The 27,615-nt window shown below is 32.9% G+C and overlaps 1 protein-coding gene across 7 annotated transcripts in view; it reads right to left on the bottom strand.

Moving 5' to 3' along the window:
- Positions 1-27,615, bottom strand: part of LOC129946740 (inhibitory POU protein) — an 85,859-nt gene that overhangs the window by 17,421 nt on the left and 40,823 nt on the right. For all 7 annotated transcript variants that reach the window (XM_056057051.1, XM_056057046.1, XM_056057045.1 and 4 more), the window contains exons 2-3: positions 19,848-19,904; positions 5,206-5,379 (exon numbers count right to left, since the gene is read on the bottom strand). In XM_056057051.1, the coding sequence (XP_055913026.1) occupies positions 5,206-5,379; positions 19,848-19,904 (231 nt within the window). The remainder of the gene's footprint in view (positions 1-5,205; positions 5,380-19,847; positions 19,905-27,615) is intronic.

The following is a 27,615-nucleotide window of genomic DNA, read 5'->3' as shown; positions in this document are numbered from 1 at the left end:
AACGGGCCGTCAAGGTTAAACTTTCTTACACCCGCGTTTTCATCCACTTCTCCAAGTAACATGCTCTCTTGCAAAATTCATCCGATGCTACTTGTGTACTTGGCTCAAAACAGATTTGTTTTTTAATTTTCTTCTCTGGGCAGTATCACTTTTTATATTACCCTTTGAACCGTTGCTATTCTGACTTTGGATTTTATTGAATTAACCGCTTTTCTCATGGTGTTCTTGTTTTTGCCTTGTACCCATTTTGTTTTTTTTTCATATCTTTGTGGATCAGCAATATGATTCCTTACAACTTTCTAGTTTCTGTTAAGTCCCATTGCTATTTCACGTTTTGAGAGTCCTAAGAGAATCTATTTTTTATCTTTCTGTAGCTTTCAAAGTCTTTCCAGATCGATGAGTGTTTCAAATTAATTTAAAACAATAGTTTCTTATTTGATATTGGGAAATTCCAACGCTCGTTTTTAATTTTCAATTTGATTTTAAGAATGGGTATAAATTTAATAATACTCAGTGATAAAAGGTCCGTTCGCGTACCCTCCAAAAACATTCCAGTTTTTACGAAAAAATACGAAATTTAACCAAATCTTGTTCGCGCACTCAAAAATTTCGTAATTCTTGGTAAAAGAGAGCGCTAACGACTCTTGGGAGAGTAAAATTAAATATTTCCCCAACCTACGAATTTTAGTCCAAGAAATTTCTTTGGGCTGATTTGTGAAAAGTGTCAAATTTGATAGAAATTTAAATAAATTATTATCAGTTATAAAATTTAAAAACAAATTTGTTGTTTTCCCGTTTGCTTACTTTGTTGTAGTTTTTTTTTGGTGAGATAATTTTACCCCCACTCTTCAGAATTTCTCTTTTTACGAATTTTAATGCAGAAAGTACGCAAACGGACCTAAAGTGTCTGGATTTTTGAATTAAGTTTGACATAAGAACAAAAGGATTTCTAGTTTGTTTTATTCAAGATATCGATGGTTGCAGCCATTGTAAGTGTTTTTTTTCCTGAGATGTGAAAGTCTTTGGTGTTTTGAAACTGCTGATAAATTGAAATACGCCATGTCTCGCGTACGTATGACAGAGAGTGCAGAATTGCTTAAAGTTATCGTTGGTTATAATGTCATTTAAGTCGAGTAGCTCATATCTTGTTTTGAATAGGAGCTAGATTTTCTTAAAGCTTAAATCGTCACGAAAGTAATGTTTAGACTAAATATTGAGGTTGCAGAATATATAATTCTACTTTCATATTCACGTGTTGAGCTTCATCTTTTTTAATTGAATAATGTCGTGAGGATCTTTTTTTATGTTGTTCCACGTTTTTGAAAATTCCATTGAAGATTTACTCCGTTCGTAACGTAGTTCTGCCATTTCACCAACCATCCGTCATGATTTCTTCTCTGACACAATATCAATATTGTTGACAGTCGAAAATCTGAGAGTATGTTTTTTTCTAATATAAAATCAGCGTGAGGTTCCAGGGTGTGCGGTAGTATTTTCGGTGAGCCGGTTTCCAAATTGATTACGTAATTTTGTATTAACAAAATAACAATTGTGGGTCGTATTCCTATTTAATTACCTCCTTCAAGTAAATGTCCCTTTTTGGTTGACGCATATTGACGAATTTTTACATAAATGACCTGATTTAAGGAACTTTTCTTGAACGTTTCTTGAAGGCTACGTTAATTACAAGAACTGTTCGAAGAATGATTGTTGAAAAGCATCACTATCGTAAACATGTTTTGATGTCGTTTTTGGCCTTATGCTGCGGTGTGATTGAACTTTACTTGAATTGAAATACATTGATGAAGACGACATTTATTTTCAACAAAACGAAAGAACCGCATTTTTGAAAGAAAAGTTTCGTTACCGTGTTGTTTTCAAGTATTTGATGGTCAACACAGAGATCTCGTGAACTAAAACCTTTCGACTTTTCTCTTTGTGGCCACGTTTAATATAATAAGGAAATTATGAACGCAATTTGGTTTAAAATATAAATTAACCAAATTTTTCTGGTGGTCTTAATTAAAAGCCATTGTGACTTTTAATTACTAAAATTAAATTTTTGTTAAAGAAAATACACAAACCATCATTTTTCTGAATAGTTCTAAATAAGTAAATCAATGCAATGGAAGGATTTTATTTTTGTTTTTTGTTTTTAACATTTTGTACTAGTTTATTTTTAAAGACGAAATAATTTTTGCGAACGTAAGGAACAATTTTTGATAATTATTATTTGACGTTAAGCGAAAGCAAACTTTTGTGTAAACTACAAATTTTACACAACACGTACACTTACTATGTTGAATAAATACCTAGTTTGCCAATGTACTACAATTAACTCCTGACCTTAAAGAAGGTATTGCATTCCTGGTTAAGACTTCACTCAAAATTTAATGGAATATTTGCAACTTTCATGCAGGAGAAAGTGGCGTAAAAGTAAGTGCGCAGGACTGTTTTGCAAGAGGTCCTGCTTTCAAATTCTGTCTTTGCCATCGAAAATTTTTTTTTCACGGGTACTGCCTCTCGCGAGGAATTGACAAATTCTTTAAGAGTAATTTTTGTCATGAAAAGTGCTTTTTTCAAATTAGCCGTTCGAATTCGACTTAAAACTGTAGGTTCCCTCCATCCCTGACAACATTACTCGCACACAGGAATTGTTAAGTGTTGTAAGTCACTAGGACATAGTTCTCAACAGACCCTTGTGCTCCACCTAATTAAATTTGTATACAGGAGATCAGAGCCATATGTTTATATCGATTGATATATAATCTTAGTGATTTCCCAAAACTTCTCTCCTTTTATGAAAATCATTTGACGTTGGGCATTTATACAAATTAGGAAACCTGGGCAAGGTTATACAACACAAAGATAATCTTTTGCCAGTTACCTTTGTGTTATTTAATCCTTTTATTTAAAAGATTCAAAGAAAAGGCACCAGTTCAGGGAGAATTGTAAAGTCCCATGTGCTCAGCTCAAACACATTTTACACTTGTTACCCATCACATGAATCACGTTCACGTGTCGATGAACGTTTGCTAATTGAAAATAAGTCGTTATTGTGTGTGCAGCGTGTAGACCATTTTCCTATTTTTATATTCATTTTCCTACCTCTTATAACCCTCTTGTTGTGATGAAAAAAGAAGACAAAAAAACAGCCCTAAGTGTTGTTTTCTTGTTAGTACAAATGGAAACAATTAAACAATTTCCCATTGCTAAAACACACTTCAGAAATGTCTATAGGTACTCTTGCCGCATGTGACAGTCGTCCTTTTTTGCATTGAAGTTTCTCATGACGACGAGGACGACAATGACGGTATATAAATGACGAGGGGTAGTTTACCATACTATATCTATACCTACTTTAACATAGCGCTGCCTTTATTACAGCCACTTAAGTTCTGTGTTTGTTCCCTCTGCTTCTTTTTAACCAACTTTTATTTTTAATGTTTAATGGAAGAATAAGGGCGATGAGCAATTTGAATTTGTCGTACATTGTACCTCCATACCTTCGTAAGTGTATTGCTTTGCTGTTAATTTCCAAATGAGCCGAAAAACCACCATACCACTCGACGACACACCGGACGATAGTTATGGTTACCGCTTTGATGATGGGAGAATTGAAAAAGTTCTACGAAGTTTGCTTTCTTTCTGTCAATTTGAAACTTAAAGTTCAAATGAAATGTCAATTTGAAAATGACAGTTGGAAAATTAAGATTGACAAAGGACGAAGATAACGATAATGTTAGCTTGTGGTTTGAGATTTTTTTTAAGAAAACAGACCTATCTATAAGTAGTTGTTTAATCTCCTTTTTCACCATTAACTTCAATGTATTCACTTTGTTGATACTGACATTTGTTTGACAATATGTGAGAAATCTCACATCATATGAAGAATCGCCATTGGCTGCGTTCAATCTCAGATGTGTAGGAGAAAATATATCGGGTTATTTATTAGGGACGTGAAAGCTTTGAATTCAATTTGTAAACACGCCCTTGCACTAATCAATTAACTGGAATTGTCAATTTGGTCAGTAAACTCAACATTTTAATCATAGTAAAGTACATGAACGAACAACGTCGGCAAATTATAAACATTTTCGACAGAAATTCGAAGATTCTTTGTAAGTAACTCTTTAAAGTTTAGTGCAAAAAATGTGTTCTGCTGCGGTTGGTCTATAGTGTCAAAAATATCGCTGACTTTTAAATTCAATACAACCCGAACCACCGCAGCCGGTTTCCTCAAATATTTCGGCATCGCTCTGACCACATAAGGGCATTTGTTTATATCCATCACCCTAATTAAGTTCATAAACTATTTTAAGTGACGTATACGGTCTATAGAGGTGTTGGTTAAAAAAAAATCAAAAGCTTAACAAGTATTTTTGGAATATGCATGAATATGGCTATCTGATAGAACAGCTGATTTTCGATTTGAATTTAAGCGAGCATTGATTTAAAAGTTTTCCTAAACATTAATAAGAATGCTTTAATGCCATTTCCAAATGAGTGAGAGAGGTGATCACAAAAATATTTCTTTAAAGGCTAAGTCAGATTTATCCAGGATAATCTACATTTTTGGCTTTCAGTATTCACGTAAAATGTAAAACACATAAGGTCCAAAAACGTTTATTTTCCTTATAGATTTTGACACTTATTTTCTAACAGATGGCAACCATAATTATAAAATCTGCAATTTTTCAGTTATAGGTAGGTAAATTTCGACAATATTGTTCGGAAAGAAGAACAAGTGTGACTCAAATTGATCTAATCTAAGTTGCATGAAGTTCAAGACAATGCAAACGCCAAACGCCAAACGCCCTTGACGGCTCAAGTACCTGTGTGTGTTGTGTACATATATTTAAATTGAAGTAGAGGTTTATTTTTATCAACTTGCGTTGTTGTAACATAGGACCAAGGGTTGGCCGCTTTTGGTGGATGTCTACTGTCTACTGCCTTGCCCCTCGAGTAAAGGCACGTGACTGTCATCGGCGCGATGTGCGTACGTCCAAAAATCGTGTCTCTGATTAGGTAATACCGGATATATGCATTTGTAAACTATGTACGGTATGTTGTGCGTGAAACTAATAAAATTATTAACCAAAAAAATTGGGTCTGATCGAATTATCGACTCGTGTGTATCAAATTGGTTGAGTGGTTTAACCAAAAAAAAATAGAAAAAACAAATAGACATAACAACTAAATCACCTGTAATGGTCTTTGAGGGGGGCCACTCATGCTATGGTGGTACATGACGTCGTGTTTTATCTGTGAGGGCATTTGCGAATGGGCATGTGTGTTCTGGTGTTTTTGGATATCGACAGCTGCTAATGCTTCTGCTCTGCTTAGAATCCCATCGTTCAGTCCGGCAAATATGTCACCCTAGAGAAAAGAAAATAAATTTTAATCAAAACGGTATAGTAGGCAGGTATTACATTAACTGTTGAAGAAAAACTATATAATAATACAATTTTGTAATTTTTTTTTTTTGGCCGTAGGTTTTTCTAGGAAAAGGCAGGTCAGGTGAAGGTCCTTTTTTCTTTATTTATTGACATCAACTTTATGAAATATGTTCTCTTAAAAACACAATATATATCTATACGATACGTGTAATTAAATAAAATAGAAATCGTGTCTTTTTGAAATGAAGATCTATGGAACATACTTTATAAGGTTCAATTGTGTTTTTTTGTTTTTATATTATCTGGAAAAGTATCAATTCAAGGACTTTAAATAATGAATCATGTAATTCCTATGAGATGACCAATCGCTTAAAGTATATGGAAGGCGATTTTAAAAAAAAAAGAATTATTTTATAAATAGCTATGATTAGTTTACAACATTGAAACCAATCAATGGAATTTTTGTATGTTGGTTATAGCTTTCATTGAAAATTTCTGTCATTGGATGAATATTTCCTGATTGCAAGTAGCAACTAGGTGCCAGTTATAGCTATCATTGAAGTCGATCCGGGAACATTTTTGAATCGATATTTGACGATGTTTCCCTTTGATTAGAAATGAAAATTATATACTGATCGATCGGAAATCACACAAAGAATTTTTTTGGAAAAAAAAGTGTAGCTGCACATTTGTTTTTCTGTTTCCGAACGGAAATTCATTTTTCTGAACAGCTGATACTTTTATGTTCAAAAGTGTAACGAATCGTTCCACTCATTTGTGTTCCAATTTCACACAACCCCAATGACAGATATATGTCAGTAAACATTTTTCGGTGGATTTCCATCAGGACATTTTTAATGATAGTTATAAGCGACCTGTGAACAAAATTCCAATGTTTGTTTTCAATGATGAAAACCAAACTGGCGCCCTACTGTTCCTGTTCCAATTTTGTACTGTTCCGATCACATCATTAAAAATATTACTGATGAAAACAACAGTAAAAAAATTGTCCGAGGCACGAAGTTCGATGTTATGATCGAAAAAAAATCAACATAAACGTAAATTAACTGATTGCTATAAACGCTCATCAGTAAAACATTTCATATTAATCATGTTTTAAATTTTACTGATGAATTTTACTAATAGCTATAGCCGGCCCCTTAATTTTGAAATTAAAACTGCAAGATGGGGGATAAAGGAAATGGAACACTCTTAGTGGAACGATTATGTTCCGAAATGTGAAATCAACTATCAACTTTTTATTAAAAACAATTTCATCATTGAAAAATTAAAAATGAACTTAAAGAAAATTTCTGGATAGATAGATTCATTTCCACACCAAACACAACAGATTTGATTTCGAAACAAAATTATCAATGATTAAAGACAATGATAGCTAAACGGTGATTTTTTAAGAGCTTGAGAACTTTTAAAAAAAAAAAACGCATACAATTTGCAAAATCTCATCGATTCTTTATTTGAAACGTTAGATTGGTCCATGACATTTGCTTTTTGAAGATAATTTTATTTAAATGTTGACCGCGGCTGCGTCTTAGGTGGTCCATTCGGAAAGTCCAATTTTGGGTAACTTTTTCGAGCATTTCGGGTGGAATAGCCCGAATTTCTTCGAAAATGTTGTCTTCCAAAGCTGGAATAGTTGCTGGCTTATTTGTGTAGACTTTAGACTTGACGTAGCCCCACAAAAAATAGTCTAAAGGCGTCAAATCGCATGATCTTGGTGGCCAACTTACCGGTCCATTCCTTGAGATGAATTGTTCTCCGAAGTTTTCCCTCAAAATGGACATAGAATCGCGAGCTGTGTGGCATATAGCGCCACATGTCAACCAAGTTCAGTTCTTCCATTTTTGGCAACAAAAAGTTTGTTAGCATTGAATGATAGCGATCGCCATTCACCGTAACGTTGCGTCCAACAGCATCTTTGAAAAAATACGGTCCAATTATTCCACCAGCGTACAAACCACACCAAACAGTGCATTTTCCGGGATGCATAGGCAGTTCTTGAACGGCTTCTGGTTGCTCTTCACTCCAAATGCGGCAATTTTGCTTATTTACGTAGGCATTCAACCAGAAATAAGCCTCATCGCTGAACAAAATTTGTCGATAAAAAAGCGGATTTTATGCCAACTTTTCTAGGGCCCATTCACTGAAAATTCGACGTTGTGGCAGATCGTTCGGCTTCAGTTCTTGCACGAGCTGTATTTTATACGGTTTTACAATAAGATCTTTGCGTAAAATCTTCCATGTGGTCGAATAACACAAACCCAATTGCTGCGAACGGCGACGAATCGACATTTCACGGTCTTCAGCAACACTCTCAGAAACAGACGCAATATTCTCTTCTGTACGCACTGTACGCATTCGTGTGGTTGGTTTAATGTCCAATAAAGTAAACTGAGTGCGAAACTTGGTCATAATCGCATTAATTGTTTGCTCACTTGATCGATTATGTAGACCATAAATCGGACGTAAAGCGCGAAACACATTTCGAACCGAACACTGATTTTGGTAATAAAATTCAATGATTTGCAAGCGTTGCTCGTTAGTAAGTCTATTCATGATGAAATGTCAAAGCATACTGAGCATCTTTCTCTTTAACACCATGTCTAAAATCCTGCGTGATCTGTCAAATACTAATGCATGAAAATCCTAACCTCAAAAAAATCACCCTTTATAACTGGCCCTTAACGAATGATTTTTTCTTAAGGGTGGTTTTGAATCTGGCAATACTTTTTTCAGGGTTGATCTTTTTGACAGCTGCAACTTTATGTTTGCCAATTTATACTGAATGAATTTTCTCCTGAACAACATTCATAAATTGTGAAAATGTATTCCTACAAGATGGAGCTAACATGCCATACAGCCCCCGAAACAAACGATTTACTAAAGGAAACTTTTGGTAAGCGCATTATCTTACGTCTCCTCCATGATCGGTGCGTTATTATACTAACATACGCCCAGATTGGTCCTCTCGGGTGGAATTTATTTGAGCAACAACAAACACTTATCTTTATAGTTAATCTAAATTCAAAGCGACACATTAAATAATATAATTTAATAATAATTGAAGCTTAAAAAACGATTGAAGCAGAAGCTGTCATTAAAAACGCTCATTTCGAAGCAAGTTTTGAACTTAATCAAAAATTTGCGCAGCATGAAATCAAAAGCGCTTTGTGTTTGTTTTCGTACTACAATACCACAATCTTCAGCTTCACAATTGTGTTCAGCCAGCGATAGGGACTGCTGTTTCTTGTTCATAATCTTGATAGATAGTTAGTATCATACCTCCGCCTTTGAAAAAAAAGTTAGGAAACAAGAACAATTTTACATCTACTCGTAGTTTATTGAAAAAGAACTGCCTTTAAAATTCTACCAATATTCTAAAATAACCATGCTGATTCTTTAAAAAAAAAAAGAGGCTGGGATGCGACCCACACTGATAACTTCCCATCCCGTCTGTCGATTTGTCTGGCTTAAAAGTTTGTCTATATGTACTCGTATCAATTTGTACCAAATTTGCGTACTATTTTTTGTAGATTTTTTTTTGTATGAAAAAACGGACTGTTGGATTTTTATATAAAAAATACTGAATATCAAAAACAGTATTTTCTGTGAAATAAAATGAGTTTGAAGCCAATATTTTTAATTTTTGAAAAGATATTTGATTCGAAAATAAATTTTTACCAACTTTTTTTTTTAATTTTTTTATTTTTTGTAAAAAAAACTGTCAATTCGATTTTTCTCAACTTTTTGAAGATTGATAAAAAACATTATTTCTTATAAGATAAAATAAGTTTAAAGCCTACGTTTCAAGTTTTTGAAAAGATATTTGAATCGATATTCAATTTTTACCAACTTTGAGTAATGTTTTTTTTAGATTTTTATTTTTTATAAAAAAAACTGTCAATTCGATTTTTCTCAAAATTTTATCAGATGTCAAAAACATTATTCTTCGGTGCACAAAATTGTTCTGGAGATGAAATCATATTGTAGTCGTAAAATTTTGGAGGTGAAAATTTTTTTTGTTTCAGTTATTTTGATTTATAAAAAAAAACCGTTAAATGGATTTTTTTCAATAAATATACTTCTTCGATATCACGTTACAATATATTATATAAAATTTAATTCAAGTCTCTATTATTTTTGGTTCGTAAGATATTTAGGGTTAACCAAAATTTTCACCTTTTTTCAAACTGCTATGGTAAAAAAACCACCCACACAATTTTCTTGAGAGCCCTTTCTGAATCTTTTTGTCTTTTTATTTGTACAACAAAATTTATTTGAAGTCGATATCTCTTCTGGTTCTTGAGCTATAGAAGACGAAAAAAACGTCGCGAACGTACGAACGTACTTACACACGCACGCACAGACATCTTTCTAAAAAATTTTTTATTTCGACTCTAGGGAACCTTGGAACGTCGAGAAATGTCAAAATTTTCAATTTGACAAATCGGACCCATTACAATAACTTCCTATGGGAAGTTAAAAATTGATTGTTAGATTTGTTGCAAGTTGCAATTCGAATAGAATCATATTTAGGTATCTGTCACTTTTGAAATTTGACAAGTAAAAATCTACAACATTTTAAGATAGAAGAGAGATCACTGCTGTTGTGAGTTTATATACGTTTGAAGACATATTTTCACACAAATTCATAACAAAACGATAGCAATTTAGTTTCTATTTGATTTATGATGCATATTTTTACTTTTAAATATCATATATTAATGAATTTAAGAAAACAAATTTACTCGTCGCGAAAAAAATTGTAGTTGATACGAACTGTCAAACTTTATTCGCGTTGGACATTATCCACACTCGCAACGAATAAAATAATCGCTGGTACTTAACTTGAAAAAGTAATTCTTGTTTTGTTTTCGGTGGTGAATGGTGTTCGGCTGTGGCTCAAAGTCAAACTTCACTCCCGACGAATTAAAACCTCTCACGTGAAAGAAATGTCAAAAGCGACGAATATTCTTTCATTCGTTGGTCGTGCTCATGTGAATAGTGCTTAATTCAATTCGTCGCTGTCTGGGAATTGAAATAAAGCTCATGTGAAAGAAAAGTCAAAATATGCGAACATCCACAGTTCGCAGTTCGTAGTTCGTAGCTCATGTACAAGATGCCTTAAGCCGGTCTGTCAAAGGGAATATTGAATACTTATAAGTTAAATACTCGTAAAACATAACTATGAAATTTGGTGGCGCAACAGTCCGTAGAGAACACTAGGGCCTAGTGACTTACAACTCTCAACCATTCGGTATTCCCGTGGGCGGGACCTACAGTTTCTCTGCCGAATCCAAACATCGAAATTGAGAAAGCATTGTTCATGGGAAGAGTTACTCTTGGAGGATTTATCATGTTGAAGTATTTCTTGAAAAAAAATCCAACGTTCCATAAAATTAGGCTTAGCATATTAAAAGACAATTTTATTTCCTTATTAAACTTATTAAAAACATAATTTATTGTTTCTAATAAGTCAAACGATACTTTATAGAATACAGTTTAATATAGTTGATATTTGTAACATATGTATGTATCTCATAGTTTTTAAATCTAATGCGGATGAGAAGATATTTGAAGTGTGTACAACTGTACGTGGTATACATTATTTTGTAGGCATGTGTGTAGGATAAAAAACAAATCAACACATTATATTTATTTGAGGTAAAACAATCGTAGGTACGAGGGGACGAGGAGTGCCCGATGATGATGACGACAAGTAGTTACAAAAAAAAATGATAGCTTTTCTATCGTCATCCATCAGGGAACAAATAAGGGGGCGCATTCATTCACTGAGCACTGAGCAGCAGTACAAGAAGAAGACCTTGAAATATTTATGAGATGTCTGGCCAATTTTTAATGAGGCCAACTTTCACTCCCTCTCTCTATATATATCTTTCTGCAAGTAGGTAGATATATCTTTAGTACATATATCTACCTACACCTATACATACAATAATCAGCTGAGACGTGCATACATACATACATACATACATGTGCTTAGTATCTAAATGATTTTTCTTATCTGATATTTTTTGTGGATAGGTATGAGTTTATCTGTACACATGCGGTATTTTATTTACGCACTGAACATATGGAGTATAAAAAACCCCCCATCTTTAATTATTTTATTCTGAGGAAAATGAAGACAAATTTTCAAAACATTCGAATTGCAGTATGTACCTGTACAAAAATTATATGTCTGTAGTGTAGGCACAGGGTGCGACAAAAGGTGTTTGTTTTTTTAGGATCTTGTTATATAAACTTGGAAGATTAACTAAAACGAACGAACATTTAAGAGAGCACCAAACTTGTATAGTTCTTAACCCAAAGAGCTTATCGGCTTCATTTTAATGTGCCATATTCACCTTGTAATTACTTCACTGGTTTAACTATTTCGTCAAAAAAGATCTGTAGTTGGTCTTCTTCTAGCAGACCTCACATTGATCGAACTAAAGCGAATGTGAAATGAATTATTGGAAGTGTAGTGAACAGTTTAGAAACATTGACACAAATATGCTATTTTTAGCTTGGTGTGTCCTCATTTCATTTTTAAGAGTTTTAATAACGGAATTGCTGCTGTTTTCATCACACAAATTCAACTTTGGGCAAGAATTAAAGGCAGGAGATCCTCAAGAACATATATTTCACGGGTGCCAACTGATTATCAGATTAATTTTATTTGTGGTATACTTACTGTCTTTAGTTCAAGTTTTGGTCGAACATTTTTTGAGGCCAGCATTTGCTGATGGTTCTTGAGATGTGGTTTCTGGAATTACGGCGCATACTTCTCGCACCAAAATCATGCTACTAAAAAGAATTTTTGGCGAGCGAATAATCCCGATTCTGGGGGGCTATTTGAAGGGAAAAGTGAACGTAGAAAAGAGAACGAAGCGTAATGAAAAATTCTCTAGAAAGAGTCCGTCAGCACATAGATGGTGCTCATATCAGGGACTATTCCCTTCTTAAAAAATGTCAAGTCTATAAAATGTATTGCAGCTTTAAAATAAGTAGTCACTTTTGACCCACCCTATACTAAATGCTGCTATATAATGTGTCTTACTTGTTCTGTGAAGTATGTATGTACATATTTCACACATGTGTTGGAAAAGTTTTCTTCGCAACTGACCAAAACCAAAAAATGAGTATCTTTGTCGGCTTGGAATTCTACCCTAAAAGAAATTAGTAGGATATTTTTTGTAGGTATGTCGACAGTGTCCCGTCAATACTCGGACTTTTTATTTGGTAGCTGTCTGTGTTATTTCAACAATAATAATAATTCGTCCCAATACCAAAAATTACTCGTAAATATACCTGCGACACAAGGTAAATAATTATGTTTTTTTTTTTGTTTTTTGATTCAATAATTTCGACAGAAAAAGCTAAAGAAAAACCTTATGTTATGTTAAAGTGACGTATTCTGACAACACTAATGTCAAGCACAATGAAATGTCATTCAAGTATCACCGCGCACAAATTATATTTCAGTCAAGACAGATCCAAAAATTACCAGGATTCATACATTTCCTTATTTTGTTTTTGTTGCTTTTGTGTACGTGTGATATTAACATGCATGCAGTGGCTAGTAAAATGCGCCACTTGACGTAGAATATGGCGTGACCGGAAGTAATTTGTGGCTAAATAAACATTAATATCCTGCGATTCGAACAAGTGCAACTTGAACGACGACCGACGCTATACAGAGATACACTCCCCCACAACCGAATGCCACATCGTTAGAGCTTAATTTATAAAAATTTATTTTGTGGGTCAGAGAGCTTATATCTACCTCATACGAGTAGTTTGATTTTGATTAGGGTGGATAACCATAACATGTGGTCACTTGTACATATATGTATGTAGACTAAAGTTGATGTACTTACTCGTGTATCGTAAGAATTCGTAAGTGCATGATGGTTCTGCAAAATGTGTCCCTGCAAGGATATCTATGTAATGAATACTTTGAACCATATTTGTAAATTCGAAAGAGTATAAGTATAATTGCCTTTATAAAGAACTATAACCCCTTGAAAATAAAGATAAAGGGAAACTTATTATATGCGTAATTCGATCAATTGCTGTTGATGAAAATCAAAGGTCCTTAAAGCCAAGATTTAATAAGTTGCAAAATTATCCATAATTTAGGCACCCAGAACCTAAAAAATAAGATTTACTTTGAAAATAACTCTAGCATGCTTTGATATTAGCTATTGTTAAATACATAACCGTTGAACTATTTAAGGTTCAAGGTTTGTATGTTTCTTTTTCGTTATGTTTTAAATTGCTATTGAAAGCTATTGTTATCGGTTTAATTTGCCAAATTAAAATTTTTGACATTTCGTTATCTGTTACCTCTTCACCTTTTTTTTGTTGGTCCTCTATTTCTCAAGCACCACCACGAATTTCGACAAAAAACAAATTTTAGCTTATAGAAAATAACAATATACATACGAGAGTATCAAAACCTTCAGAAAATAACTTTCAAAACAATAATAGAATGCTGGTTTTTACTTTGGTTTTTGGACGTGTATTTTTCAAGAATAGATAAATAAATAAAGATAAGAATTTGGATTATGATTTAAAAATTATTTTGGCCAAGTGACTAACGCGGTCAAGTTTCGACAACTCTTTGCAGCAATTATACCCCAAGTTTTCGGGATAATGCGCTAACCAAAAGTTTTTATTGGTTTTGTTGCGTCGCATGAACCAAACCAATGTTTTGGTAATAAATTTGCACAATTCGTGAACGTGAGCAATAATCAGAATTAATAACATACTTACTTGCTTAAGGTGGCGCTACAGTCCGGGCGGACCTGGGCCTCAACCAACAAGCGTCTCTAGCCAGCTCGGTCTCTAGCTAGCTGTCTCCAGTTTCGCACGCCAAGTTGGTTGAGGTCCTCTCCCACCTGCGTGGGCCACCTGAGTCGCGGTCTTCCTCTACTGCGCCGTCCCTCGGGATTGGATTCGAAGACCTTCCGGGCTGGAGCGTTGATGTCCATCCGCTCTACATGACCTAGCCATCTAAGCCGTTGGACTTTAATTCTGCTAACTAGGTCAGTGTCGCTGTACAGCCCGTACAGTTCATCGTTATATCTTCTCCTCCATTCTCCATCTATGCGTACGGGACCAAAAATCACCCGAAGAATTTTTCTCTCGAAGCATCCTAAGACGCTCTCATCTTTCTTTGACAGGGTCCAGGCCTCAGCGCCATAAATGAGAACCGGGATGATGAGTGTCTTATAGATGGTGATTTTACATGCTCGAGAGAGGACTTTACTTTTCAATTGCCTTCTAAGTCCAAAGAACCAGCGATTTGCAAGAGTTATTCTTCGTTTGATTTCAGCGCTGGTGTCGTTGTCTGCATTAATAGCGGTGCCTAGGTAGACAAAGTCCTTAACTACCTCAAAGTTATAGCTGTCCATGATGACGTTTTGTCCAAGACGTCGTCGTTCAGTGTCCTTTCTTGTTGACAGCATATACTTGGTCTTGCCCTCAATGACCATTAAACCCATCTTCTTCGCTTCCGTCGCAATGCTCAAAAACGCTCCACTGACATCACGCTTTGATCTTCCAATTATGTCAATATCATCTGCGTATCCGAGTAATTGGATGGATCTTTGGAAGATTGTGCCTCTAGTGTTGACGCTTGAGTTTTACACAATTCTTTCCAGAACGATGTTGAAGAAGTCGCATGACAGTGCATCGCCTTGTCTAAAACATTTTTTGACATCAAATGCATCGGTAAGATCTTTTCCGACCTTGATAGAGCAGCGTGCATTCTCCATCGTCATTCTGCATAAACGGATAAGTTTGACAGGGATGCCAAAACTGGACATTGCTCGGTAGAGCTCTTCCCTATAGATGCTGTCATACGCGGCTTTGAAATCAATAAAGAGATGGTGGGTATCGATTTGAAGCTCCTGGGTTTTTTCCAAGATCTGCCGTAGTGTGAATATTTGGTCGATAGTGGACTTTCCTGGTCTGAAGCCACACTGATAAGGACCGATCAGGTTGTTGACGAATGGCTTCAGACGTTCACATAATACGGCAGAGAGGATCTTATACGCAATGTTAAGGAGACTGATGCCTCTGTAGTTGGCGCAGTTTAGAGGATCTCCTTTTTTATGTATCGGGCACACTATGCTGAGATTCCACTCATAGGGCATGCTTTCTTCCGACCATATTTTGCAGATGAGTTGGTGCATGCTCCGTACCAAGTCATCGCCTGCTGCTTTGAATAATTCGGCAGCGATGCCGTCAGCTCCAGCAGCTTTGTTTGACTTAAGTTTAGATATAGCTATCTTCACTTCGTCAAGGTCGGGTAGGCGGAATTGTTGATCTGCGTCGCCGAGGTTGAGTGGTTCTATCTCCCTTACAGCGGAATTCGGTTCGTCATCGCCGTTATATAATTTGGAGAAGTGATCTTTCCATATTCTCAGCATCGACTGTGGTTCTACTACGATGTTCCCCTGATCGTCTTTACAGGCTTCGGTTCGTGGCTGCTACCTAATCAGAATTAGGTCTATTTATTATGAATTTGTAAACTAAACGGAGCATAAATAAAGTGACAGCTGTCAAAAATACTAAGCCTAAAGAAAGAACTGTCAGATTGAACACAACACTTCTGATAGTTTAAAAAATTAGATTTTGTTTTATCTTAAATATACATATGTATTATGAACAAATAAAGCTTCTGACCTAGATTAAATTTTATTCTAAACATTGTTTTGTTTATGAAAAAAGAGAAACCCGTAAGCACATTGGTTTTGAATATATGCAAATAAAATGCAAAATATCGAAGTATTACACATTCGCATAGTGCGGCAAATGAAAGAATCTCTAATGTACCTGATATTGGATCTGAAATTGTTCTCAAGAGTCTACTGATGATTATTCATGGAAGTTGAGATATTACAGTTAAATTGAATGCAATAGTCATTTTCACTAGCTCAGTATTTTGCAGATGCAAAATACGCATTAGACAGAATAGGATTTAAAAATGTGCTTTAAAAATTATTATGGCTTGAATTTTATGGTGCATAGTACATAACTTAATCACGAAAAGTTATCTATTTACACTCATTTCTGGAACATAATACCAAATTAAAAACGGCAAAACCAATGTTAAACACAAAATTCTTAATTTAATTGTATAACAGGCTTCTTAAGTTCATCTTATCCAAATATTTACGAGTATGTATATGTCCTTGTTCTTTGGTTCTGATGGGGTCCATCATCTAAACTTTTGTTAACTTGATAGGCCTCGGGTGAGGCCATTACTGGATTTGTTAATTTAATCAAATTGGTTCACAACTCACACAATTTGACAATTTTTATTGATCTAAGGTTGATAAAATCTTTTCAAAATTCTGTCTTTTACAAAGTTAAAAAAAAAAATAGGGTGGCGCAACAGTCCGTTGAGAACTAGGGCCCAGTGACTTATAACTCTCAACCATTGATGTTTGCGAGTACTGTTGTCAGGGATGGAGGGAACCTTTAGTTTTAAGCCGAATCTGAACAGATAATTTGAGAAAGCACTTTTCATGGCATAGTTACTAGCATACAATTTTTAAGCCCTATACATTTTTAAAGTTGAACAATAAATACTGATATATTAATTTGAAGTTTCAATCACCAGATAGATAGATAGATTTTTATTACTTAAAATTGTTAAATACAATAGTTTCGGTTACATTTTATTGGAATATACATTTGGTAATAAAAGTGTTTTGTCAGTGGCAATGCCGTCTGCCAGACTGACAATGTGTTTACAAAATGTAAATGAACAATTGCAAAAATTATATAAAGATGCAAATAGGTTAATAATTAATATATAATTTTTAGGCAAAAGAATTAACAGCTTTTAGTTTTGCAAAAACAAAATTAGAGTTGAGTAAAACTTGGATTCAAGATTACAAAAATGAAAAGCTTTTAGTTTGGCTTAAACAAAAATAAATGGTATTTGAACTCATTAAAAATTAAACGTTATGTATAGACTTTTAGTTTAGTTAATAATTGTACTGTTTTTAATTTGAGTATCAAGAAAATTCAGTTATATTTTTATTTTTTATTTCTCTGTAACAGATCGATTTTTTGATAATTTGATAGATTTTTCCAATTTTCACCATTCAAAATTGTCAAAGTTTGCTCCATAGTTAGAGTTGGTTTAGAGGACTCTAAGTTCTTTATAAACTGGGCATATTGATAAAAAATGAAAAGTATCTTCTTTTGAATTCAAATTGCAAAGGGTGCAATGTATAGTGGATGCACTCTTATAAGGTGAGCCGTTTAAACTAAGTTCCTCACTTCTTGCTTTGCAGATTAACGAAATTTCCCTTGTACTGTATTCATCACTAAAATAGTTATTTACGAGATCATGTTTTAAACCGAGTAAATGACTCTGTTGATTGAAGATGAAATTTTTTGTAAATTTTCATTCCGCTGGTAGATGTCGACAGCTAGTAATAACCCGTAGAGTTGTTTTTTTAGTGCGATTACATTAGAACATTGGAAATTTAGCTCAATTCCACACTTCGTTGCCCATTGTCTCCATTCTCCTATCCACTCCACTTTGTTATCTATGATGTACTTTGCTATTGACAATTGAATTCTATTTGGTCTATATGCCAGTACTTTCAAGATAAAGTCAAAGTGGAGTTTTAGAGTATGACTAAAAAGAGCAGGAAGGCCGGTTTCGAGTAGTAGAACATAGAATGTTGGATGGTAAGTAGAAAAGCCGTTTGAGAAAGTAACGTTGAAGTTTTTCTACTTCTTCGTGTGATTGATATCCCCATATTTGACAGCCGTAATACATAACAGAGTGTTTTAAAGCTTCAAATACCTTGTACTTAACTGAGGTTGGTACATCTTTGCTGATCATAACATCTTTTCATGACGCGTTAATCATACTTTTTGATGCTATCAGTTTTTTCGAGATGTGAGGTTAACTTCAGTTTAAAAGTATTCCAAATATTTGTATTCTGTCACAATTTCAATGGCCTCACCATTAAAGAACCACTTTTCATTCGATTTAAGTTTTGATTGTGTATTCCTTTCGTCAATCACCATACACCAATATCATTATTCGTTGAATCGTTGATATTAATAGGATCCATTACAAATCTGAGTTAAAAAAAGGCTGTAAAACAAATGATTCTTCTTGGAATCAGACATTTAATGAGTTGATAGAAATTTGGCATTCTTCTACCTTAAATTTAAAAATTGTTCAGTATGTCAATGTAACAAGTATTACTGAGAGTCGCCATGTCACCGTCAATGTTCAATACGTGTTTTTATACAAATGTAAAGCTCTTCAAAAAAAAATTAATTTTCGCGGGTACTGCCTCTTGCGAGGAATTGACAAATCCTTCAAGAGTAATTCTTGTCATGAAAAAGTGCTTTCTCAAACTAGCCGTTCGGATTCGGCCTTAAATTGTAGGTCCCTTCCATTCCTGACAACAGTGCTCGCACACAGGAATAGTTGAGAGTTGTAAGTCACTAGGCCCTGGTTCACAACGGACTATTGCGCCACCCCATTTGATTTGAAAGCTCTTCAAATAACCAGAATAAAGCAATTCAATTTTTTTACAATAAGTTTTTCTTAATTTAACATTAATAAATTCGGTCATTCACAGTCATTGTACCAACCAACATTATCAAATCAAGTAACTTCAAACGTAAACCTAGCTGCCTTCAGTAGTGCACTTTGTAATAAGATCAATACTTTTATTTTATAGGGCTTATTTTAGAAAACATATTTTGTTTTTTTGATTTTTGACAGTCATAAATTTATTTATTCGAAAAGATATAAATTGGTCTTGACTCCGTATAAGTAAGTAACTAACAGAGCCAAATTGAAAAAATTAGGATAATGAAAAGCTCGAAATAGTTTAAGAAAATAATGAGAACATTCAAAAAATGATCCATCCAGATAAAAAATAGAAAAGAAGATTTATTTTTTTTATTATTTTTGAGTTGAAAATAAATACTTTTCACCGTAATATCAAACCTAGAGACACTTTACGCAAAATATGGTAGAATCATACCTTCGATGCTGCCCGCAAGTCGAAAGGCACTTCAACCAATTTTGAATGCGTAACTGAAGGCAGCTGGCTACAACTCGAAACGTCTGGAGATGATTGTTGGTTAAAGTATAGATTCACTCCAGATTGTAACGCCATCTAGCGAAGGATTATAAAAATAACAATAATAATAGTAAAACTAACATTAAAGATATTTTGTTCATTTATAGAAATAAGAAAGTTGTATAAGATTCCGAAGGTTAACATTTATTTTAAAAAAGCTTCCAGGAAAAATCGAAAGAAAATATTTCAGTAAAGGTATGTTTTTGTAAAAATAAATATTCAAATCAAACTACATTTTCTTAAAACAAACAAATGACTTTAAGCTTAATAAAAATGTACTTACATTTTGTCGAGAAGACCATGAGTTACATAATAGGGAAGCATCTTCTAATAGGCGTGACTGTAAATATAAATTTTAAATTTTGTTACTTTAGTCATATTCAAAAAATACATAGAAGACGTAGTTTTGATTACGATAAAAGTTAATGAATTTTAAAATAAATGAGAAAAGTGTTACCAACTTTGAACAAAAACTATGTAATTCGACAGATAAAAGATTAATAGAAATTTAATATTATAGGCAACAAATTTTTCAATTCAAAAATATTCCATTTACGCTGCAGTGGCCCAAATCAATCAATTTAGTTTCTATCAATATTGTTTAAAAAATAGGAACACAAATTTCAAAGCATTTTGTTTAGTATTTTCGTTTAGTATTAATTCTCAAAAATATAATCAACGTTTTTAAATAACTTTATCTTTAAAATTCTGCACCAAAATCAAACGCATTTACAGAGTCCTGTTACTACCCTCCATAGTTTGTCGGAAGAAAAAAAACAACAATTGTACATCAATTAAGACAATTAATTTTGTCCAGTTTTCCAATGAAATAAATCCAAAAACCCTCTCTCTGTCTTACCTACATGCATCCTAGTTAGGTTACATAAATGAATAATAAAAGTAAAATGGTTAACTTTTGAAAATAAAAGCTCTCTATTGTTTTTGGTTCTGTGACTTTGTGTATGTGGAACTTCTTCTTCCATACCTACCTATGATGATATAATGGATTGTGGGGGAAATGCAAGTCGTTGGGCATCGTCGTCGGGCGTTGTAGAATTTATAGCTCGTAGCACCCCCTAAATCGATTTGGTTAACCTTAAATGGTATTTGCAGTAATTGGTTTGCTTTTCAATTTTGGTTTTGTGAATTCAGATGCAAGAAGATATGATAATTAATTTATTTGTTTTACTAAACTTGATCGTATATACTTTGATAATAATAATTTATAAGCACCAATACTTTAATGCTAATTAATCACTTTCTTAAGTGAATTTTGAAAAATGGTCTATTTTGAAATTAAATCAAACTTGGATGAGGAGTTTTAAAAACCCAGTTCTTTAATTTAACTTTCTGCTAATTACAACTTCAGAAATCAGTAGCGGACACTGGTAATTTGAAACGATTTCAATATATAAATATCTTTTTACATTTTGCTAAAGTTAAAATCATAAAACTTTAACCTTAAGTAATTTATTAAATCCATATTTCGTGCGCTAAAATTTTTTAAATTAATGAAAATAGTTCAGAAGACGAAGATTTCGACTTATTTAAAGACCTAGTTTTATGTGGAAAAGTGTAATGCTTTGAACAAAAGGAGTTAGGTCTTTTCACCCACAACCATATCGCCCAAATTAAAAATTTCATAGTGTCAAAAACAATTTGAATTAACATTTCGCTGTCGTACAATTTAGGGAATATTACCGAACTTTTGGACGTTAAAACTTTTTTGGGTTTTATGACATTCCAAATAAAAATCAGTGTTTGGTGTTTTATTGACCAACAAAATAACGCAAAGATTTTAAGACCTCTTTCACACGAGACGGTTTCTTCCGTACGATTTTTTCCGTACGGATTTTGTATTCACACATAACTTATTTTTCCCGTGAATCTACGTTTGGTTATATTTTAGATATTTTTTAATTTTAACTCAAATACAAGTGACCACAAAACGAACGGCAGACGAATAAAAATCGTCTTTTGTGAATGCGTTCGAGTAGTCACGGACGCCACGGATAAGACGGCGACGGCACGGAAAAAACCCATCTTCGGCCAGTGTTACAGCTTTACTTAATTTTATTAGTTCACGGATAAAAACCGTACGGATTTTACGGACGAAACCGTCTCGTGTGAAAGAGGCCTAAAAATACCAGATCACCCAATAACCTGACCGTCTTGAGAGCGTAACAAATATGTTTGACGTTATGACATTTTTTTTTGACGATTTTATTTAAATTTTTAGGCTTTATGATCGATTTTTGGTCCTATGACAGTTAAGAATTCGGGCATGGCTGAAGAGACTTAACTCTTAAACACATTTATGGTTAATTATATTCGTTATAGGGTTGTTTAGGTTTAGAATTATGATTAATTTTCGCAATCGATGTTTTTCAACTAAATTAAGTCTCTTTTTTCCATTGTCTGTATTATATTTTTAGTTGGAAAATGTATATGAATTATAATGGACAAGTTCAAGTAAGAGTTGCTTGCAAAGTTCATAACCCTAATCATAGCTTCAGAGAAAAAAAAAACTATGTTTTTGTTTTAAAAACGATAATAAATCAAGGGTACACTGAGGTCTATAAGCATTTATTGTTTATTTATATTATTTTGAAAAACTTAATTTTTAACAACTTTGTTGAAATATCTCTAGGGCATTAAACTTGCTAGATGATTTTTCTAAAATTTTAAGAACAACCAATATAAAAGGATGGTCGACACTTTATTTTAATAGTAGGTTTGTAAAAATGTCAAATCCCTTACAAGTTATGGAGATCAAGAATTAATTTAAATCACAAAATTACTGCAAGCTTTGATTTAATTCTTTGAAGTACCTTAATTAATGAAGACAGAAAAAAGAACAATATGACAGCTTAAAGTTAAAAATGAGTTTAGCACGTACATAAGTTCGTACTATTTTCAAGAACCAGTGGAACCAATTTAAAAAAAAAAATAAATTAAAATTTCGGTTAACCCAAAATATTTCACCAATGAATTAATTAAATGTTTCATTATATATTTTGACGTAATACCAAACTAATATAATTTTGAAAAAAAAAATGCAATTAACTTTTTTTTTAACAAAAAACTGGAAAAAATTGTCATCTTAAAGATTTTACGAACTAAGAATGTTTTTGTCCTAAAAATAATTTTAAGCTACGAAGACTAATTTTGAGAAAAATCGAAATGTGATTATTTGATTATAAGAATGTGATGATAAGACTAATTTTGGAAAAAATTGATTTTTGACTCAAATGTCTTTTAAAAATTAAAAACTAATTTCATCTTTGCAACAACTATGGGTCGATGAGTTATCTATGGATTCAACTTTACCCCGTGCACTTAAAATAAGTTGGCTTGACCTAGGAAACATTTTTAAAAAATTAGAAGAGATTCAAATACCCTGCTGGATTAACTTTGAAAATTCATCTTTGCTTCAACTACATCGATTTTGTGATGCTTCGGAGAAAGCGTACGCTGCAGTTTTATACGCAAGTGTTGTTAAAAATGGAGAAGAGGATACTCATCCATCTTATAGCCTCGAAAACCAGAGTAGCTCCCATTAAAAGTATATCGCTGCCTTGATTGGAAGCAGCACTACTGCTTGCAAGGCCCGTTTATCGTATATCAAGATATATGCAGTTTGAAAATGTAGACATCTCTGCTTGGTCTGATCACTATGATCACTTTAGCATGGATCAGAGGAAGCCCATCATTAAGAACGACATTTGTCGCGAATCGAGTAGCTGGAATTCAGTCTCTCACCTAAATAACTATATGGCATCACATTAATGGCAAGGAAAACCCCGCTGACATTGTCTCAAGAGGGCTATCGCCTAAAGATGTTATTGATAGTAAAATGTGGTGACATGGGCCGCCATTTCCGAATTTTATCAAAGATGAGGGTAAGGACGTAAAACCTATTGAAATTGATCTCGAAACAAAAAGAACTAATTTATGTTCTATGAAAATACCATTTTCTTATCAAGAAACCTTTAATATCTCACCTTCAAGCATTGATCGCGTAGTTTTCAGTTATCTTTTAAACATAAAACCAATTATAGACAAATTTTCAACTCTTAAACGTCTTGTATGAAGTGTTGCAATATGGCGCAGATATTTTTATAATATACTACACAATGGCAGCAGAAAATCACTTGTTTTACATTCCTTACAATCAGATGAATTGATTTCAACTCAAAATCAAAAAATTAGATTTGTTCCAAAAGAATGTTTTCCTGAAGAAAAATCTAATTTAAAAAATAAAAAATATATCCCAAAGAGTAGCCACATTTGAAATCTTAACCCTTTTATCGCAAGTGGTGGTATGTTACGAGTAGGTGGAAGCTTGAATCAGCAACACCCTGTAATACTTAAAAACTCTCATCCCTTTGTTAAACTCTTGATATCGGACATTCATCAAAATACACTGCATGGCGGTCAACAAATTATCATGGCCACAATAAGAAATTTACACTCGATACAATGTATGAATATTTCAGTGCCTAAATATGTCTCATTGTCTCTAATTTTAGAGAAGGAACTTATCCAACCCCTCATGAACCCAAAACCCTGACTCGTAAATGCTTACACGGGCTTCTGTCTCTGCCCAGCGTTAGTCTGTTGTCTGTCCCTATACATGGGAAATCTGCAAATCCGGCTCGAAGGACCATGTTCTTTTGTCAAAGGCGTTGGCTCAATAAAAACATAAATGTTCTTGTTTCCAAAAAGATTATACCAAGAAGAATAAAATTGTCTTAAATTGAACTAAGTTGTAGTTAAATGCTTTGTTTAAAAAGAAAAACAGTTTAGTTTTGTAAAACGTTGTAATTTGTAATATTAAAGAACATAGTTATAGTATCTTAATAAACTGATCGTTAGCAATTAAATTCAAAATGTAAAAGATCCTACCATGAAATCTTCTACCCATGTTATACTGTATTTCTTTACATAATCCATACAGATGATTTTACGAATTGAATATACAAAGTTCAACAACCCTAAATAGGAGAAATAGTTCATTTGAATTATATTAAATTTACTTTTCGGAGTTCTATATTCTTACACATGTATGAAATTCTTCTTATTTTACTTTTAAACATATTCTTAAATAAAAGAGATGCCATTTTTAAAGTTATCGTTAAGTTTTTGCATTACAATTTAACATTATTAACTAATGGGTTAAAGTGAGAAAGCTATACTTTACAGTTATATCTTCATGAAATGCCATTCAAATTGGCAAGAATTGGATTTTAACTACAAATCTCGTTTACAAAAATTGATTTTGACAAACTATCATCATATGTAAAATATTGTCGATAATGTCGATAACTTTTAACTGATAAGGAATGGTTTTCGACAAAGGTATTAGAAAATCAAAGAAAAATATTAATTTCAAATATTTATCCCACATAAAATGTTGATTTAAAAATCTACAGACGGGATGGGAAGTTGTCAGTGTGAGAGTGAGTCAAAACCAGCCTCTTTTTTTCAAGTCGGATTTTGTGAGAGTCGCTATTGTGCAGAATATACTTCTTCAATTAAATCATTTTTCCAATTTTCTTGGTAAAGTTCATGTAAAAGAAACAATTTTAAGACCTCAAAAACAGCATTTAAATATCTAAATTTCGGTTCTAAAAACTCGGAACGATTCAAATTTTCAGTCTTGTCAATTCAAAACTAAGACTTTTTAATAAAATTTGATTTTGATTCAAAGAATTACAGCAAAATTATTTAGGAAAATTGAAATCGAACAAAATAATAAAGCAGGTAATAATAAAAGACTAGGAACTCTTAGTCTTGACAAAAAATATACCGTATTCGGTAAGAAGAAAGTCCGACTTTCGTACAAAACTTCATAATTGTGAACTCTCACAGAGAGATACACACAATAATTTAAATTTACAACAAACATACATATTTATATGTACATATGTATGAAATCCTTTACGTTTCTGGGGGCTTTATCCTATCTGAAAAAGTTAGTATTGATGTTAATGAAAAACCCTGAAAACAAAATTTAACTCAAATTTGAATAATAATCAGTGTTGACAGCAAACATTTTATTTCATCTAGATTTTCATTAATAAACGAAAGTGTTTCTATGTATAGGTAGGTAAACGTTTTTCGTTTTATTTTCATATTCAAATCCAACACATGAGCATAAAATGAACATAATAATAATCCTTCTAGGTGAAAGCTTTTTCATCTTACTCAAAACTCAAGTAACGTTGAACTTTCCTTTTGGAGAAATCAATATCCTATCTGTTTTGTGATTGGTTAATCAAAATCCTAGAATTGAAAAGCTTTCTACATGCATACATACATTCACAAAAAGGGACACAGAACACAAATACAAACAGAACGTATAGAAAATTTGGTGGAGAAGGGAATAAAATATATTTTAGTAGAGGGCTTGAATCAAACCCTTCAAAGATAGATAGAGATGGAAATATATAAACATCAATACACCATTTTGAAAAGTCAGATGTGGGGTTGCAAAATGGTGGGTTCAACTTGTTAATTTAAATGAGTTAAGTTCTTAATACCTTAGTTCCTATTTTCCCAACATATCTAAAAACGTTAAACCTTTTATACCTACAATATATCGATATGTATCTTATATCTTTACGCATATTGTCTGTACATATATAAATACATAGATTTGTATTCTCAAAGTAAAAAAGAAAAAACAAAACGATTGTACTTTTTGCAGATGGCTGAATTAGATTTTTTGTAACAAGATGGAATTTTGCAAAATTAAAAACACATGGAAGATTTCCCATTGCGAATGCGAATATTTAAGTTCAAGCTGTGTATAGTTCTTTTTATTAATTTGTTTGTACAAATATGTGTAAAGATATAGATAAAGTTATGCATAAATAATTATTTCTTACAGTAACAAAGAATTAAGTAAAAATTCTTACTTAACCTTACTTGTCGATTATTATGAATGTAGGTACGTATCGTTTAGGTTTCAATTCATAACTAAACAAATGCCGACGGAAATGCTCTTTTTCCGTATTTCATATTAATCATGTTATATGAAGGTATATGACATAAATCTTTGCTAAAACGTTTATTCCTTTGGTCCAGAACAAAGCTCTCTCAACTCAAATAAATTGTAATTTATGTATTCAAAACACAATTGTGTTGGGAAAAGGGTAAAAACCACATGTAACCTTAGTTCAGAAGGTTGAGTACATGTGTTTTGAATGAGTAGAAAAGACTTTTTGAGGCCTCTGAATATGAAGATATGTTTATTAGAATCAAATAAAAAATGAATGATTAAACTTGTGAAGATATGCGTACAGTTTTATGTAAAAACTTGTTTTAGCGACGGATTTAATGATCACACAGACTTTAAAAAAATTAAATTGGGCGGCTCATTTATAAAAAAAAAAAATTCGTTAGAAAAGAGTTGGAGTAAGTTCAATCTTGAACATAAAAAGTGTTCAGCCAGAGTCAAACTATTTAGTATTTAATGAGACCGAATCGCTTTAGTTACTTTGTATTAATAAGTCAACAACTAATTCTTTAAATGCTTAAACTGCTCGTAGAAAAGAGCAAAAATGTCATCACAGTAATGCAGACTTACACGTTCCAAAGATTGATTTAAAACAAATAGTTTCCAAAACCTTTTTAAAATTTTATTTTCCATATTAAGATGAAGGTAGACGTTTAGAATTACAAAAACTTCATATTGGTCGTTTTTTGATGATGTTTTTACTTAAATAATGACGTTAACTTGAAATACCAAAGACAATTATGTGATGTGGTGAAAATTTGGAGCATGTCCTCCAAAATAAATATGACAACCTAGAAAAAGTATAAAGTCAACAGCAAAAATTTCAGTGATACAGTTCAAAGTCTTCCAAAGAAAAAAATATTAGAAGAAACAAAGACTTTTATTTTCAAAAGAGAAAAATTAAGAACAAAACCTATTTTACATAACTAAGAAAAACAGAACTACGCGAAGTCAGAAAAACTATATTTAAATATTGAAAATAAGGTACATTTTTGTGAATATAAAGTCCACTGAAATGAGGTGAAAA

Source organism: Eupeodes corollae, chromosome 2 (assembly GCF_945859685.1).
Source record: "Eupeodes corollae chromosome 2, idEupCoro1.1, whole genome shotgun sequence".
NCBI lineage: Eukaryota > Metazoa > Arthropoda > Insecta > Diptera > Syrphidae > Eupeodes > Eupeodes corollae.
This window is presented reverse-complemented; position numbering and strand designations above follow the sequence as displayed.